The 14163-nt window shown below is 37.9% G+C and overlaps 1 protein-coding gene across 6 annotated transcripts in view; it reads left to right on the top strand.

Annotated features, from left to right (window-relative positions):
• The window catches only part of SON (SON DNA and RNA binding protein), a 61747-nt gene that overhangs the window by 42487 nt on the left and 5097 nt on the right, over positions 1-14163 (top strand). For 3 of the 6 annotated variants that reach the window (XM_077819061.1, XM_077819069.1, XM_077819054.1), the window contains 3 exons: positions 569-679; positions 1514-1630; positions 10723-10870. In XM_077819061.1, coding sequence (XP_077675187.1) covers positions 569-679; positions 1514-1630; positions 10723-10870 — 376 coding nt within the window. Of the gene's footprint in view, positions 1-568; positions 680-1513; positions 1631-8976; positions 9969-10722; positions 10871-14163 lie in introns of those variants that run through there. The other 3 variants (XR_013346397.1, XR_013346396.1, XM_077819073.1) reach the window with 3 other exon arrangements.

Raw genomic sequence — 14163 nt, 5'->3', positions numbered from 1 at the left:
TGATACAAGTATGAAAAGTTGCATTACATTGGAGAAATAATAGTGTGTATTAAAACATGAATCCTAACAGGAACTGCTCTTTATAAAGAAATTCTGCTTACATTTCTGTGGGACCTGACCGTTTACCTTTAATTAATTATTTCTGCATTCCAGTTTTGACAATATTAAATGGATTTATAGCATTTTTTAAAAATACTTTTCAGTTTTATATATCTTTGCTCTATTTCTCTTTGTTGAAAATAAATGTAAAATTTACGCTTACTAGGCTAACGATTGATGACCAATTTATGAACATGCTAGAACTGCAAAAAGTAATGCCACTATATTGTATTTTATCCCTACACAATTTCTATTAATTTTATAAAAGTCAGATTATACATGTTTAACAAGCAGTTGTCAGATTAATTTTTTTTGTTGAATCTGTTTTCCATTTCAATTTACTACTTTCAGATGTATAACACAACTTTTTAGCATATCTCCTTATTTTACAATAAACGCTTCTAGAGCAAGAACACATTATTATGGTCAATCTGTTTTAAAAAAATAAATAAGCTGTATTTCTTCCTAGACTGTGGACATCTCTACGGCAATGAATGAACGAACAATGGCTCAGAAGAGGCTTACAGAAAATACATTTGACTTAGAGGCCATGTGCTTGTTAAATCGTGCACAGGAACAGGTGGGTTGCGCTGTTTTTTCTTTATCAGAGTTTTGTGAAGTCAGTGAAAAATGATGCTAAGCTTCTTTTTAGATCAGGCCACTTTCTCTATAAATACCGAAATATGGATTTTAGGAGTCTGACTTTAGGCACTCATTTGAAAATTTTAGTTTAAATTTTTACCACAGAGTATTTATTGTTGGTGATACATAAGCCGGAAGTAAACTAACTTGATTTTCAGATTGCATGGCTGGAAGTTAAAAGGTGATGAGAATTTTATTTGTAAACACATGCCCAGAACAATTGTGATGAGCACAGTATAAAAAGCTAGGCAGAGTTCAAGTGGGAGTCCTTGAGAGAATGCTATTTTAAAAAACGATCTTTCATAGTAAAACAGTACTTTAAATATACCATAGTGTTGGATATATAAGGCATACTATGGTTTACCTGGTGATATTTCTGTTTCACATCTCTGATTAAGGAATTGATCAGAAATAGTTTTTCCTAGTCCCGAAAAAGATTATAATTATGGTGGAAAGAGGTTGGGGGCGACAGTAGTAATTTTTGTACTTGTCTCCAGAACAAGTACTTTACAAAAGTGATGAAAATAGTTGTACTATGGTGGTAAAGAATAGGGGGATGACTTGTTCATGGTCACGCTGTGGTTTAAATGTTTTAAAGTAAAAATAGTTCTAAATTATAGCCGTCTAGTAACTTTGTATTTTTTAAAATTTTTTATTAAACCGGGGGCGGGAGGTAAATGTTCTGTTTCATAACACAAATGGCATGGATCTTTACATTTGGGGGGAGAAGCTGCAGATTTTTATTTTGTTTTTATGCTGATCTATCTTGTAGATTGATGCCTGGGCGCAGTCAAACTCTCTGCCGGGCCAATTCACAGGAAGTACTGGAGCACAGATTTTGTCCTCAGATGAGTTGTCCAACAGTGGTCCCCAAGCCTGGATTAGAAAGGTAGATGATATGCAGACAGATATGTCCAAATATCACATGATAAATAACATTGAAATTATTGGAAGATACGAAAAATGGCACACTAAAGTTGTTAACAGTCTACTACAATGTACTTGGAAAATATGCTATACCTTTAACTGAATTAATTTACTATATGCGTTCAATCTAGGCATAATAACAATGCATATCTATCTAGCTATGCGTTAAGGTGTTCATATGAACAGGTTTTCTGATGCCTAGAGAGCTTGATAGGTGCATTATGGAAATTTAAAAAAAATCTGGCTGGTATTTGAAATAGATTGGTTCACGCATTCTATTACTGTTGATGTGCTGAAATGACATCCATAATCTTGGGTATGGTTGCAGTGGTAGGTCATCAATTAAGCTAATCCGTTTGGAATGTACTGGTCAGGGCCTGATCCTGATGTAATTGAATTCAGTGGTGTTTTGGCATTGACTTCAATGGGAACAGGATCAGCACTTCTGTCCCAAGATGAATTGTTCTGTTTGGATTAGTTCCATCCATTTACTTTCTTGCCTCAGTTTGCATTATATAACACCATTTCTGCAAGCCAAATATTTTGAAATATTAAAATAGGGGTTGCAACTGGTTTATTGATCTAGTATCATCAAGCACCTAGATATTTGTTAATAAGAGAAATAACAGCCTATCACCTGAGCAAAATGTGTCATACATTTTTATGTTTTTGTAAATTTGTTAATATTTTATATTTCGTCTTTGAAAATCAGTGTTGAACGAGTTCTGTTTCAGTGAATAAAACTGGGGAATCTATGAGATTTCCATTTTTACAGGCAAATAATCATGAGTAACAGCACTCACTCTGGCAATGGTTGCAGTAGCTGAGTTTGTTACAAAACTGATTTTGCTCATTCTATAATCCACAAAAAAGTAATAGGATTCTCAAAACTAGTAAGTTAGGTTTGAAGCTTAGGCAGAAATTTGACTTGAACTGAACAAGAGGTTCTTGAATTATGACACTCTAAAAATAGAAAGTGTTCACTAGAGTTCAGAACTCTTCCCCCTTTCCCCCCACCCCCCAAGTTTTTAGGAAGACAATAGAAAGGAAAGAGAGATACTTGTTAGATGGAAAATTTTCTGGGATCTTGATGAGACTTAGGGCTGAGGACCAACTTTAAATTAAGACTTCCATAAACTAAATGTTGTTTTGAATTTGTAACATTGCTTCAGAATATCAGCTCCAGTGATTGAAAAATAGAGTATCTACCTTTTTCCTGGCAGAGAGAGACTTCAAAATGAAAACCACTCAGCAGAGAGGCTTATGAGTGAGGAGAAAAAGAGAACTTTTCCACTTAAAGGCTTGTGAAAGAGGCCAGTAAGCCTTCCTAAGGCTCTCTGGGGTTCTCTTTTCCTGCGTACCTCAGGAGATACCCAAGACAAGGCAGGAGAATGCCCCTTTGATCTCCTCTTTCCCAAGCCCCCCGTTTTCATCCATCTCTCCTTCTTTGACATTCTCTGATGGTCTTCTGTGGCTTGCAGTAGCAGGACTGTCCTTTAACAAAATACATGGAGTGGAGAAGGCAGGTGTGTTTTCCCTCTGCCTTTTTCTCCTGTACTCCTGAGCTGCTTCTGAGCATGTCATCCTTCTCAAAAGATATTCATGTCTCTGCGGGGAGAAATATGTAGACAGGGCTGGCTCCAGGCACCAACTTTCCAAGCAGGTTCTTGGGGCGGCAATTAGAATGGGGCGGCAGTCTGTGTCCCGCGGCAGCAATTCGGCAGTGGCTGCTTGGGGCAGCAAAATTGCTAGAGCCGCCCCTGCATGTTGACTGTTGACCTCTGGCTTGAGAAAGCTTCAGATGGGGATGTGGAGTTCAGTAGCAAATGAGCAGGCAGGGAGAAACACTAGCACTTCTGTCCTTTCTCTAATCAATAGACATCCTGTGGTTTGAAGCAGCAGAACTCTTCTCTGGCAGACCATAGGATAATCCATTGGGTGGAGAAGTCAGGGAGGCACTCGTGCTTCCTCCACACTTTCTCCTGCATCGTTGAGCTGTTCCTCAGATTGACTTCTTTGCTCCTTTCAGCTTACCCATTCCCCATGTATGGCCACCAAAATTTTGGGGTTGAGAGGTAACCACAATCACAAACCCAATCTAAAGGGCTCTGGGGGCCCACACAAGTCTCTTAAAGCTTGCAAGAATTGTGGGACTGTTGACAAACCTCACAAAGCTTACTTAGAGGGTTGATGAACTTTACAAGGTGGACCTCAGCTCTGTGGATGAGATGGGAAAATCTCACACAAAAGGCAAAGCAGGCACACTGTGTTTTGAGTGCATATTATCTTTCAGGAACGGTAGTTTAAAAAAAAAAAATGAATGAACTAGTAAATACAGAGTTCAAGTTGCATTTCTCAGGCAAGGCACCTGAACGACCTTTAACTCTGCTTTTGTAGTGATGCCCTGAGAAATTAAACGCATGCTCAGTTATCCATCGTACCAAAATGTTAAATTTCTGTTAGTGACCACAAAAAGTAGAATGTCTTCTTCATAGCTGTGTAGCGATACTGCTGCTTTATGGCTGTCCTTACAGCTATACACAGCACGCACAAAGAAATGTTACATATTACTGTTACAAATAGCATACTGAAAGCAATCATGCCTGTCTTTACTAAGGGCCCTACCCTGCAAGGAGCTGGAGGCATGCAGCACTTGGCAGAATCAAAACTGTCAGTAGAGACAGAGTTAGTGTGTCTCCATATGCAGACATCGCACTTAGTATGACAGGCATGTATGAAACAGATTATAAAACCAGTGTGTGGTGTACATTTTTGATCCTCTAAATGCAAAGAAGATAATAGGCATTTCTGTGAGGCGAGCTAAGTTAGTTGGGGTTGCTTGTTTGAGAAATGCAACCTTAACTCTGCATTTCCTGGGATTTGGGTTTCCAAAAATTTAATTAGTATTTTTGGAAGGTAGTATGTAGTCAAACCGCTGTGTATCTGCAACCTTAACTTCACCTTAATAAATTTTTGTGTGGCATGTAAGTTAATTTACTTAAAATGGTTAATATGGCAGATTGAATAACTGTGGCATTCCAACTAGCAGCATTTTTATTTTCTTTCGTTTTAGCAGTGTGACTGATTCATAATGTTTGGACATTGGGTTGTTGAACAATATTCCCAAAAGAACAACATTCTGTAGGTTCCATTTTATCCCATTGATACAGTTGTGACCAATATTATTTTTTCTGAAAAGTGGATTTCTGTTTATCATCAATGATGTAATCAGTTCACAAATGTGGAAAATATTAACCTGTTACATATAGCATATATAGGATAGATTCTCTCTGGAGGCTGATGATTTGCAACAAAAGAAAACAAAACAAAACAGAATGTTGCTGTACAAAATATCATTTGAGGGGAAGTAGGTAAAATATTTTGGTCAAGCAAGTTCTTTTGAGGCTTACTCTTGTTTAGACTTTCCCAAAGCCACCAGTTGCTTCTAGATCAATAAACGCTACCACATGTATTGTACAACAAATACATTTTTTCCAAAACTAGGTGTTTTTTAGGTTTGTGTTTTGTTAACTGGGTTCTTTTTTATAACACATTGCGCAGTGTAATGGCTTTTTTGTTGATTTGTGCTATCTCTGTAAAACAAGGCATTTTCAGGGCTGTTATAAAGCTATATTTAGGGCTAGACATTCTGAAAAGGTAAAATCCTTTCTTCCACATTCCCTGGTGCTCACCACAAGTGAGTATAACTCCCTCCTCCAGTAGATGGAGACAAGAAAAAACAAAACTCTTGTGATATCACCTCCTCTTGAATGGAGAGTTGTCTGGCCTTCTCTGATCTTACAAGAAGTGGAGGCAGCCTTTCAAGTTATCACATGCTCATCACCTTCAGGCTTGTCTGCTACACTGTGCTTTGCTTGGGGATGAAAGTAAAGGCCAGGTGGTTTAACAAGACGCTCTGATGTGGCTTATGCTACGCAGGCTCCCTGTCCAGTACTGAATCCATTACAAGTCCCTGGATTTAATTTTCAAAGGCCTCCGAATGGACTGGCTCTGAGGCTTCAGAGACTTCCTTTCTCTCTGGCTCAGCACAACAGTTATGAACAGCAGAAATCCTGGAGGTGACAGTGCTCAGTTTTTAGGAGGAAGGGGATAAGGCTTCCTTTGTGGTGGACTCTTTACAAAGGAGTTTCCTCTGAACATAAATCACTGTAATCAGTACCTTCCCGGTGGAATGGAAAACCAGTATCTTTGCCAAAGTCTTTCCAGCTCTAAGGGATGATACAGCATCACTTCCAGAAGATACACAATCAAAAATACTCTAAAGCTTTATATTCTGTACAATCTAAAATCAAAACAAAAAGCCCACCAACAAAACTAAGCACTCAGTAATACCTTTGTACAAACAGAGGTGGTGAATAGTCCTTCAAACTAATAGGTGCTTTTCAGAATTTTGTTGGTACCCCCTTTGGATGAATGGGAATATAGAGGCCTTTTACTCCAGAGTCCAGGATTCATTGGCCCTGGGAGCAGGTGTTAACTCTCCCTTGTAGGAGTTTGACCTGCTGTATATCTTCCCTATACGTCTCACCATAGTCAGTCCTTCAGAAGATAGCCAAATTCAGGGAGAAGATCATCCTGGTATTTCTGGACTGGCTGGAATTCCTGGACTGGCTCGGGAGGTGGTAGCACAGTAGCTGGCTGGATCTCTTCTGTGATCACCCACTATGTTTCACTGTGGGTACAATTCAGCATGGAGAATCCCTTGTTCTTGAGTGAACCTGCATGAAGAGGGATTTATCGGAACTGCTTGGTAAGTGTTCAAAAGCAGATTAAGGCATATTTCAAGCTTGATGCAAGGCCAGAAGATTTAAGTTCAGTTACTAGTGAAATTCTGTTCTGTTTTTGAAAGGCCTGGAATATTGGCTTTTGGGGTCCACGCCACTCTAATACTAAGAGGCAAAGTTAGAGCATTCTTCTATGATGCACTTTTGAAGATAATGTTTTTTAGGACAGCTGACAAGCTAAAACTGAGATTTTTTTTTTCTCTGTCCCGATAAGATCTGTATTTCGTGCCAAATGCCCTCTCTTGTGCACCATTAAAGAGGGGTGAACATTTCTTTTCAGTTTGCCTTTTTGTTAGGAGAGAATGAGTGCTATAAGTCCTTTAATTCAGGGAACCCTGCCTAATTTTTTATCAGGACAAGGTAGTAATTAGGGTTGCTCTCAATTTCCTTCCAAGTTGGTTTCTCCCATCCACAAGGCTGTTCCTTCTCCTTATTCTGACTGGCCCTGTGAAACACTCACTGTGAAGGCTTTGTGTATCTTAGATATCTAGTGGTTAGAAAGTCAGATCCCGTGTGGTAGTCGTGTTTTTGAGAGTCCCAACCATAAAAGGCTTAGCAATCTGCAAGCTTCAGTGTCTTGTGTGAGAGGAACCATTGACCAGGATGAAGCAGCTCTGTTTTCTATGAAGACTTATTCCTTCAACATCATGTCTACATCACTGACAGAAGAGGAGGAGATTCTTCCCCTCCAGAACTGTGTGGAAAGGAGCCGGTTGAGCATATTTACATGCTATCTCAAATCATTCTGGACTTGATGTTTTAGGCTTTGCTGCTGCCATCTTCGGTAGCCAGGTCCTGCTCACTGTAATCCCTTACTCTATTTTTTGTAAGGTATTCGCCTTTTGTCTTGTTATTGACATTCCCACTTATCTCTGGGCTTTGTTGGCATAGCATAAAGCTGTAAAATTGTAATCTTTTACCTGTTAGTTTGGTTTTTAAGCCCTCCTGTGCCAGCCCAGGTATCCCACGCTTGTTCTTATTTTGTTGTTGGAGTTGAAACTGTTCTGAAGTTATTTTCCTATTGTAGTTTTAAGCGTTAAGCATTCCAAACTATTTGAGCAGGATCTGCCAGCCAGCCTCCTTTGTAGGAGAAGTAGTGTCACAAGAGCATTGCTCTTTGTTCATCCCCATCTGCTGGTAGGAGGAGATGTACCCACTTGTCTGGCCTGGCATAGGAGGGCTTGGAGATTAACAGGTGAGAAGTTGCCATTAAACTGTCATCTTGATGAACAATTTCTCTTGTAATACAATTTGTGAATAGAGATTGGGTAAATGGGAAATATTTTTTTAATCTGTTATGAAACTCATTTGACAATGGTAATGAAAAGAATTAGGAACATAGGATTTACTGTACCTGATGATCCTATTGGACTGTCTAGTCTGGTATTCTGCCTGTCTAATTTAAAATAAAAAGGAATTTGAATCTTCCACATGTCCTGCATCACTTGATTTTTTGATTTTTTTTTTTTTTAACACTTTCAAAGTTCATTACAAATATGGCGCTCTTACAAATACCCCTGTGAGATAATGGGGTGGATGAGTTAGTACGGTATTATCTTTGTTTGGAGAGAAGGAAACTGAGACAAAGAGCTGAAGTGTCTTTTCCAACATCACACTGTAAATTGGTGGCAGAGTGGACTTGGAGCGTAGTCATTTCAAGTACTTTGTTCAGTTTCTAGACCATACTGTTCCCTCTTAGTTCCATTCATTATCTAATTAAAAAAGTTAACATTTTATAAATGTCATTTTTCACATTCGCTTTAAAGTGCAGTTTCACTCTGAATGTAACTGTATAAATGGCATTGTATGGCTTCATGTTTTTCTTTTATGATTTCTATTTCAGTTATCCTCCATTTATAAGTAAAAGTTTTGTTTTGTTTTTCCTCTGACCTGCAGTACTTGTTCTCTTTAATTGGAATGTGAGACGAGCTGAACTCTTTATTTCTGGTAGTGATGTGTGAGAAACCAACTTTCTGCAGCCTGCAACGGGGTTGTGCAGGTGTAACTGTTTGCAGTGTAGTAAAAGGCTTTGTTAATGAAGCACAAGAAGGAATAGAATTCAGCTCTCATTCTTAACCCTGTTAGCTCTGTTGTGGCAACAGGAGTGAAAAGCAGTAAAAACATGGTCTGCCACTAAAATCAGCAGATATCAATACAAGATATGAATACACAAGAAGCAGATCTGAGTAAGAGGATGCCATATTTACAGTCATTTTGAAGTACAATTGCACTTTAAAAGTTTAGAGAAAGTTAGATTTTTTTCTAAGTTTAGGATTTGTTTAGGCTTTGATATTTCTGTCTAAGGTTGATGCCTTCATTTTAAGCCACGAAATGGGTATATTTTATGTCTTTTTTTTCCAAAATTAATTTGAAAATGTAATGGGAAAGCTCTATAACATGAAAGTGACTTCATCAAGAACTTGCTCCTACTCTGGTTGTGAACTGAATACACGTTGGTGATAATGAAACAGATGTTGATGTTGAAAATTCTATCATTGCAAAGCAGGTACAAAAGAGGAATCGGAACCCTGGGTGACATTGACTGGGGTTTGTATCATACTCTGCATGGTTGACCTTTTCTTATGAGAGGTTCCTGGAAAAGACAGGGGAGGATGAAACTGGAAGTAAGTAAAAGCCATTCTAGGTGTATAGAGTGAGGCAGCTGGTATCGAACATCAGCTAACTTGTCTCTGCGTACACATAAACTGCATGGCCTGCACCGATTGAAAGTTGAACTGGAGAGGTAAACTTAGCCTCTGTCTACCCTTCCTTCCGTCAGAGCACCTTGTTGTTAAACTCAACATCCAGTTGCATGGTTTCTAGGGATTTGTTTTGTTGCTTATATAGGTAAATATTTGGAAAACTATTCTTATTATACATGTTCATGAATTTTTATTATTTAACTTCTTAACAACAGGAAATGTGGGGGGTTATGATGCATATGTCCTTGGTATGTGCCATAAGTGCCTGTGTTGAGAGGCTAATAGTTTTTATTAAGAATATATATATTCTAAGTCTCCTGGAAAAGGAAAACTTCTAATTCTGCTTATATTTGAAACCAAGGAAATATCTGTCTTCGTCTCTTCAAATCTGGGAAATATTGAGTACGTCAAACACAGTTTAAAAAAAAAAAAAAAAGAAATAAAGAAATTTAAAAAGTGTTCCGTGAACTTACCACTATTTTGAAACATAGGTAAAGTTACTACAAAAATACTAGACATTGTACCTATTACCTACTGTGTGAGAATAACTGCGTTATCAATACCAATGTGTAAACTTGTATATTAAGTCAAGCAATTTGCTGCTGTGATGGAAATGACTGACTTACTTGGGTCAGTGGGTGGGGCAGAAGAGAGATGATAGTTCACAGAATAACCTGTGAACTTTCACCCCTCTATATGGAAACTTGTTTCAGGGTCAAATCCTTGTAGCTGCCTTCTTGCCACGGTCAATGCCAGCCCTACTATTCACAACACTGCGGCCATCGAGGCCTAGGTACGTAAACATTTAAGGAGTTTTTAAAGTTCTTTACAACAAAACAGATTTTTAAAAGTTCTATTTGATAAGCTTACGACACTTAACAACTATTATGTAATGATGATTTGAGACAATGATATTACAACTACTGCTGCTAAACTGTGTGGCTAAGTACCTTATTTTTGTTCATTTGTTTTTAAAGAAACGCCTGTATCTGTTCTATGTGGATTTTCAGAGTAAAATGTGTGTCTGCAACTGCTGCGTAATAAAGTGGGAAAGCATTATTCATATTTAAAATATGCCTAAACAGTATTTGAATGTTATTACTATATTTACTTGTATTTTGTTCAATAACTAGGTACACTTGGCACAAATGTTGCTAGTTAAACAATTAACACTGCCTCCTTTCACAAGATAAGAAGAGATACATTGGAACCAAAGTAATGTGTTTAAAAATAAACGTTGGTTATCATTTTATTACTTACATGTTTGAAACAGGTCAATGTTTAAAATTGCCATTTTTGACTTAAAGGATCTCATTAAAATTTTCTTAAGCTGTTCCTAGTTTGATATTTTGAACAAATTATGTGTCTAACTTGTGTGTTATGAACTCGGGTTTATACAAGCCATGTAAATGTATGTAAAGCTAAGGTATATTCACTTGAATTGATCAATGAAAGGTTGTTATAAACATTTTTGGAAGCTCCCAGTTATTTTTTTTAAAATCGAGTGCTAACTTCAGGACTTGTTTTACTTTTCTTTCTTTGGATAGGATCAGTTCTTAAGAGCAGCCCCTGTAACTGGAGGAATGGGAGCCCAGCTGATGAGAAAAATGGGTTGGAGAGAAGGAGAGGGGTTAGGAAAAAACAGAGAAGGAACTGTGGAGCCTATCCTAGTGGATTTTAAGACCGATCGAAAAGGTAAACTCTTTCCTTAAACCTTTTAAAACACTATAAAACTGATAATGGTTTTCTTTCTATTATAGCAAAGAATAGAATGATCATAGTATATGGAAATTATTTTCACTGTAATATGTAAATTACTATAAAATATTACAGTAAAAATAGTTGTATTGATGCTGGCCCCTTACACCCTAGCCTACATACATTTAGGCATGAGCTTAACTTTAAAGCCATAAATACTCTCATATAAGTCAATTGGGGCTCCTCTTCCATTTAAAGTTAGACACATGCATAAGCCTATCTGCAGAATCAGGACCCTACTGTGACTTACATGAGCTGCCCAGATTACACAATTGGGTATTTTGCACATATACACAAACTTGGCAGCAGTTTTATTTCACAATGCATGCTGAGGTATGCTGTGATTCAGAAAGAACGTTTTCAAGCTCTTAAAGTTAACATTTTAAAATGTGTTGCAAAATTCCAATTGACTTCAATAGAGCCTGGATTTCACCCATATTGTTTCATAATGTGCATTGGTAAACCAGATTAACATTGGCTTGTAGTTTAAGTAGAAAACTAAATATTTATCTGTTATTCCCTAACCTTTTTGAGCTTGCAATACATTACATAGATCACATTTAAGCTTACAGACATTTGGAGCAGAGTTTTCATTCAATCATAGTTTCACTCAGGAAAGAAACAAAGCACGTAAACTTAAACTTTATAGGCCTGATTTTCATAAATGCTGTTAAGTCAGTGAAAACTGCAGATGCTAAAAACCAGACCCTGACTGTCCACATTGAGATTTCCCAATAGTGGAATACTCTCAATCAAGCATTGAAAATAAGGTGTTAGAATCGTAAAAATTGTCTGTGTGGAGTCAGGAAATGGAGATCCTCAGAGTCTCACTCTTTCGTTTTACAAGTATAAGAATGAGATCCTGTCTAAAGTTTATAGCTCCTTTAGCAGTCTATACAATGGCTTTATAACTGAGCGATGAAACAGTCCACAAATACAGAAAAGGAAGCCATGAAAACAAATGAGTTTTACATATTAAAGTGTCTAAACCTGCTTTACAACTATTCATTTCTGCCAGACATCTTGCCAGATTGGGGAGGGAGGGAGAGAGTTTGGAGAAGAATTAGTTGACCGAGGTTCCAGGAAGAACACTTTTTCTGGAATGCCTTCAACTTGTTGAGCTGCAGCACAGCGTTGTTCAGCAGCTCTGTCCTCTAAACCTCTCATTGCTGATAACAGTTCTTTGAGTTTTACGTGGGTAATGTCGCAGGCATCAGGGAAGAACTATATAGATCTATAAGCTAAACTAAAATTCCTTCAAGGTCATTTCTCTTTTTCTGAGCATCCTGCAGAATGGGTTATCTGACAGGCTCACATCCATGATTAGGAGTACTAACCTTATTGAGTGTCTGGCAGCCTCTGTGTGGTATCTGATAACATTTCTTAACATCTGTAGAGTTTGACATTCAATCCCAATGATTATTTATATTGTGGTAAAGCCTGAAGACCTGAACCAGGACCAGGGCCTTGTTGTGCTAAGTGCTGTACAAACAAATAGGCACATATATTCACTGCCCCAAAGAGCTTACTGTTTAGTAAGATGGCCAGAGAGGTGGAGAAGAAGAAAACAGCATACAAGCAAAGTTATTAGTAAGATCTTAGTGAGGAGAGCTCTTGCCATGCATCTTCCCTTTCTTGGTATAGGTTCACCGACAAATACTGATATCCTTGCAGTGTGATCCCTGGGTTGTTTTAAAACTCAAAACGGGCTAAAAAAGGATTAAATTATCAGATAAATAATCCTACATCCCTTCAAGTCTGTAATCCTTTCCAACAGGCTCCCTAAAAAAAATCAAACCCAGATTGATAGGAAGAAGTGCCAAAATTTCGCTAAACCGACATGGGTGCTTCATGTTAAGATCATGTACGCTATAAAGAGGCAACTTGGGTTGTTAAAAATAGGTAGCTGAAGTGATTCTTGTACATTGGGAGGGCACTGAAGTGCATTGGAATGGACTGATGCTGCTGTTTATAAAATGTCAAATCTGTGCCATGTGCTGTGCAAACCAATATGAAGAAGATGTAAGGGAAGGGTTGAGGACAGCCTTGACCAATGTGTGTGTGTACTGCTGAAAGTCAGACTGGAACTTTATCTAGAAGGGGTTAGTGTTCTGGCTAGAAAATTTAAATGGACAAAGTAATTTTCTTCTTCCCTTCTTATAAAAGAACACAATTTTTGAAATCTTGTCTAATGTTATTCGAAAATGGCGAGTGTTTTGTCTTCTGGGAATTCACATCCAGGAACAGTCCATTAACTATGTTCAGTAAAAGCTATTTTGGGACACAGCAACAAGGTGTGAATCCAGAGCTTGCCATCCTTTCCCATGGCTCTGCACTAGACTAGCTACTCTTGGGCATGACCTGAACAGCTTCCAGCCACTAAGCTACTCTTTTGCTCTGTTGGCTGCCATTAAGCTGTGAGAGCTCCCTTCTCAGCCTCTGAAAGGTGTAAAAAAACACTGCTTCAATTAACAGTGGAAAGCAGAACATCATCTTCCCATTAGTTGGTTCAGAGCCATACTGCTTAAGCTGCCAGATGTGAAACATAATGTGCTGTAGGATCCCTCCCTTCATTGTAACCTCAGTTTTGTAATTATTTCTTATGTAAATAATTTTCAACAAGATAAAGGAAGAAACATCAGAGTTGTTTGAATTTGGAGATAACTTTGGGGCCATAATCCCTTGAAATAAACTATGTTTGAAGTTCTGAGCATGAAGGTATGGTGGTAATGAGGATGTGAGCTTAAAAAAAAAAAGGCGGTGAAAAACTGCAGTTATGTCCCCTTTACTCCCTTCATTCCCAAAAGCCAGGAGAGGAATCAAGTTGAAGGTAAGAAACAAGAAAAATAAAAGGAGGGGATTGAAGAAAAGGAAGTTCAGGGCCATTGTTGTTCAAATATTTTATTTTTACATGTATTTAAAAGTGTCACTCGAGAGGGAGAAAAGGGATTTTTGAAATTCATGAGGATAAAATGTTTTGTTAAAGGAAAACGGTGGGTCACCGTACACATTTCCTTATGCTATAGGCAGATTGATTGTTTTATTTTACCCTTTAAAATCTTGGGATTGGAAGGTTGGAGTGGAGGACATGGCTCACGAGAGGATGTCTTGTACAAAGTAATTAACAGAATGAAAGTTTGATAGCTACTGCCTCAGAACTATATAGAATGTTTTTTTTAATCACCTACTTATTTTTGTCCTTTCTCCTGAGAACAGACAATTGGAGCAGG

This window comes from Eretmochelys imbricata, chromosome 1 (assembly GCF_965152235.1).
Source record: "Eretmochelys imbricata isolate rEreImb1 chromosome 1, rEreImb1.hap1, whole genome shotgun sequence".
In the NCBI taxonomy this organism is placed as follows: Eukaryota; Metazoa; Chordata; order Testudines; family Cheloniidae; genus Eretmochelys; species Eretmochelys imbricata.
This window is presented reverse-complemented; position numbering and strand designations above follow the sequence as displayed.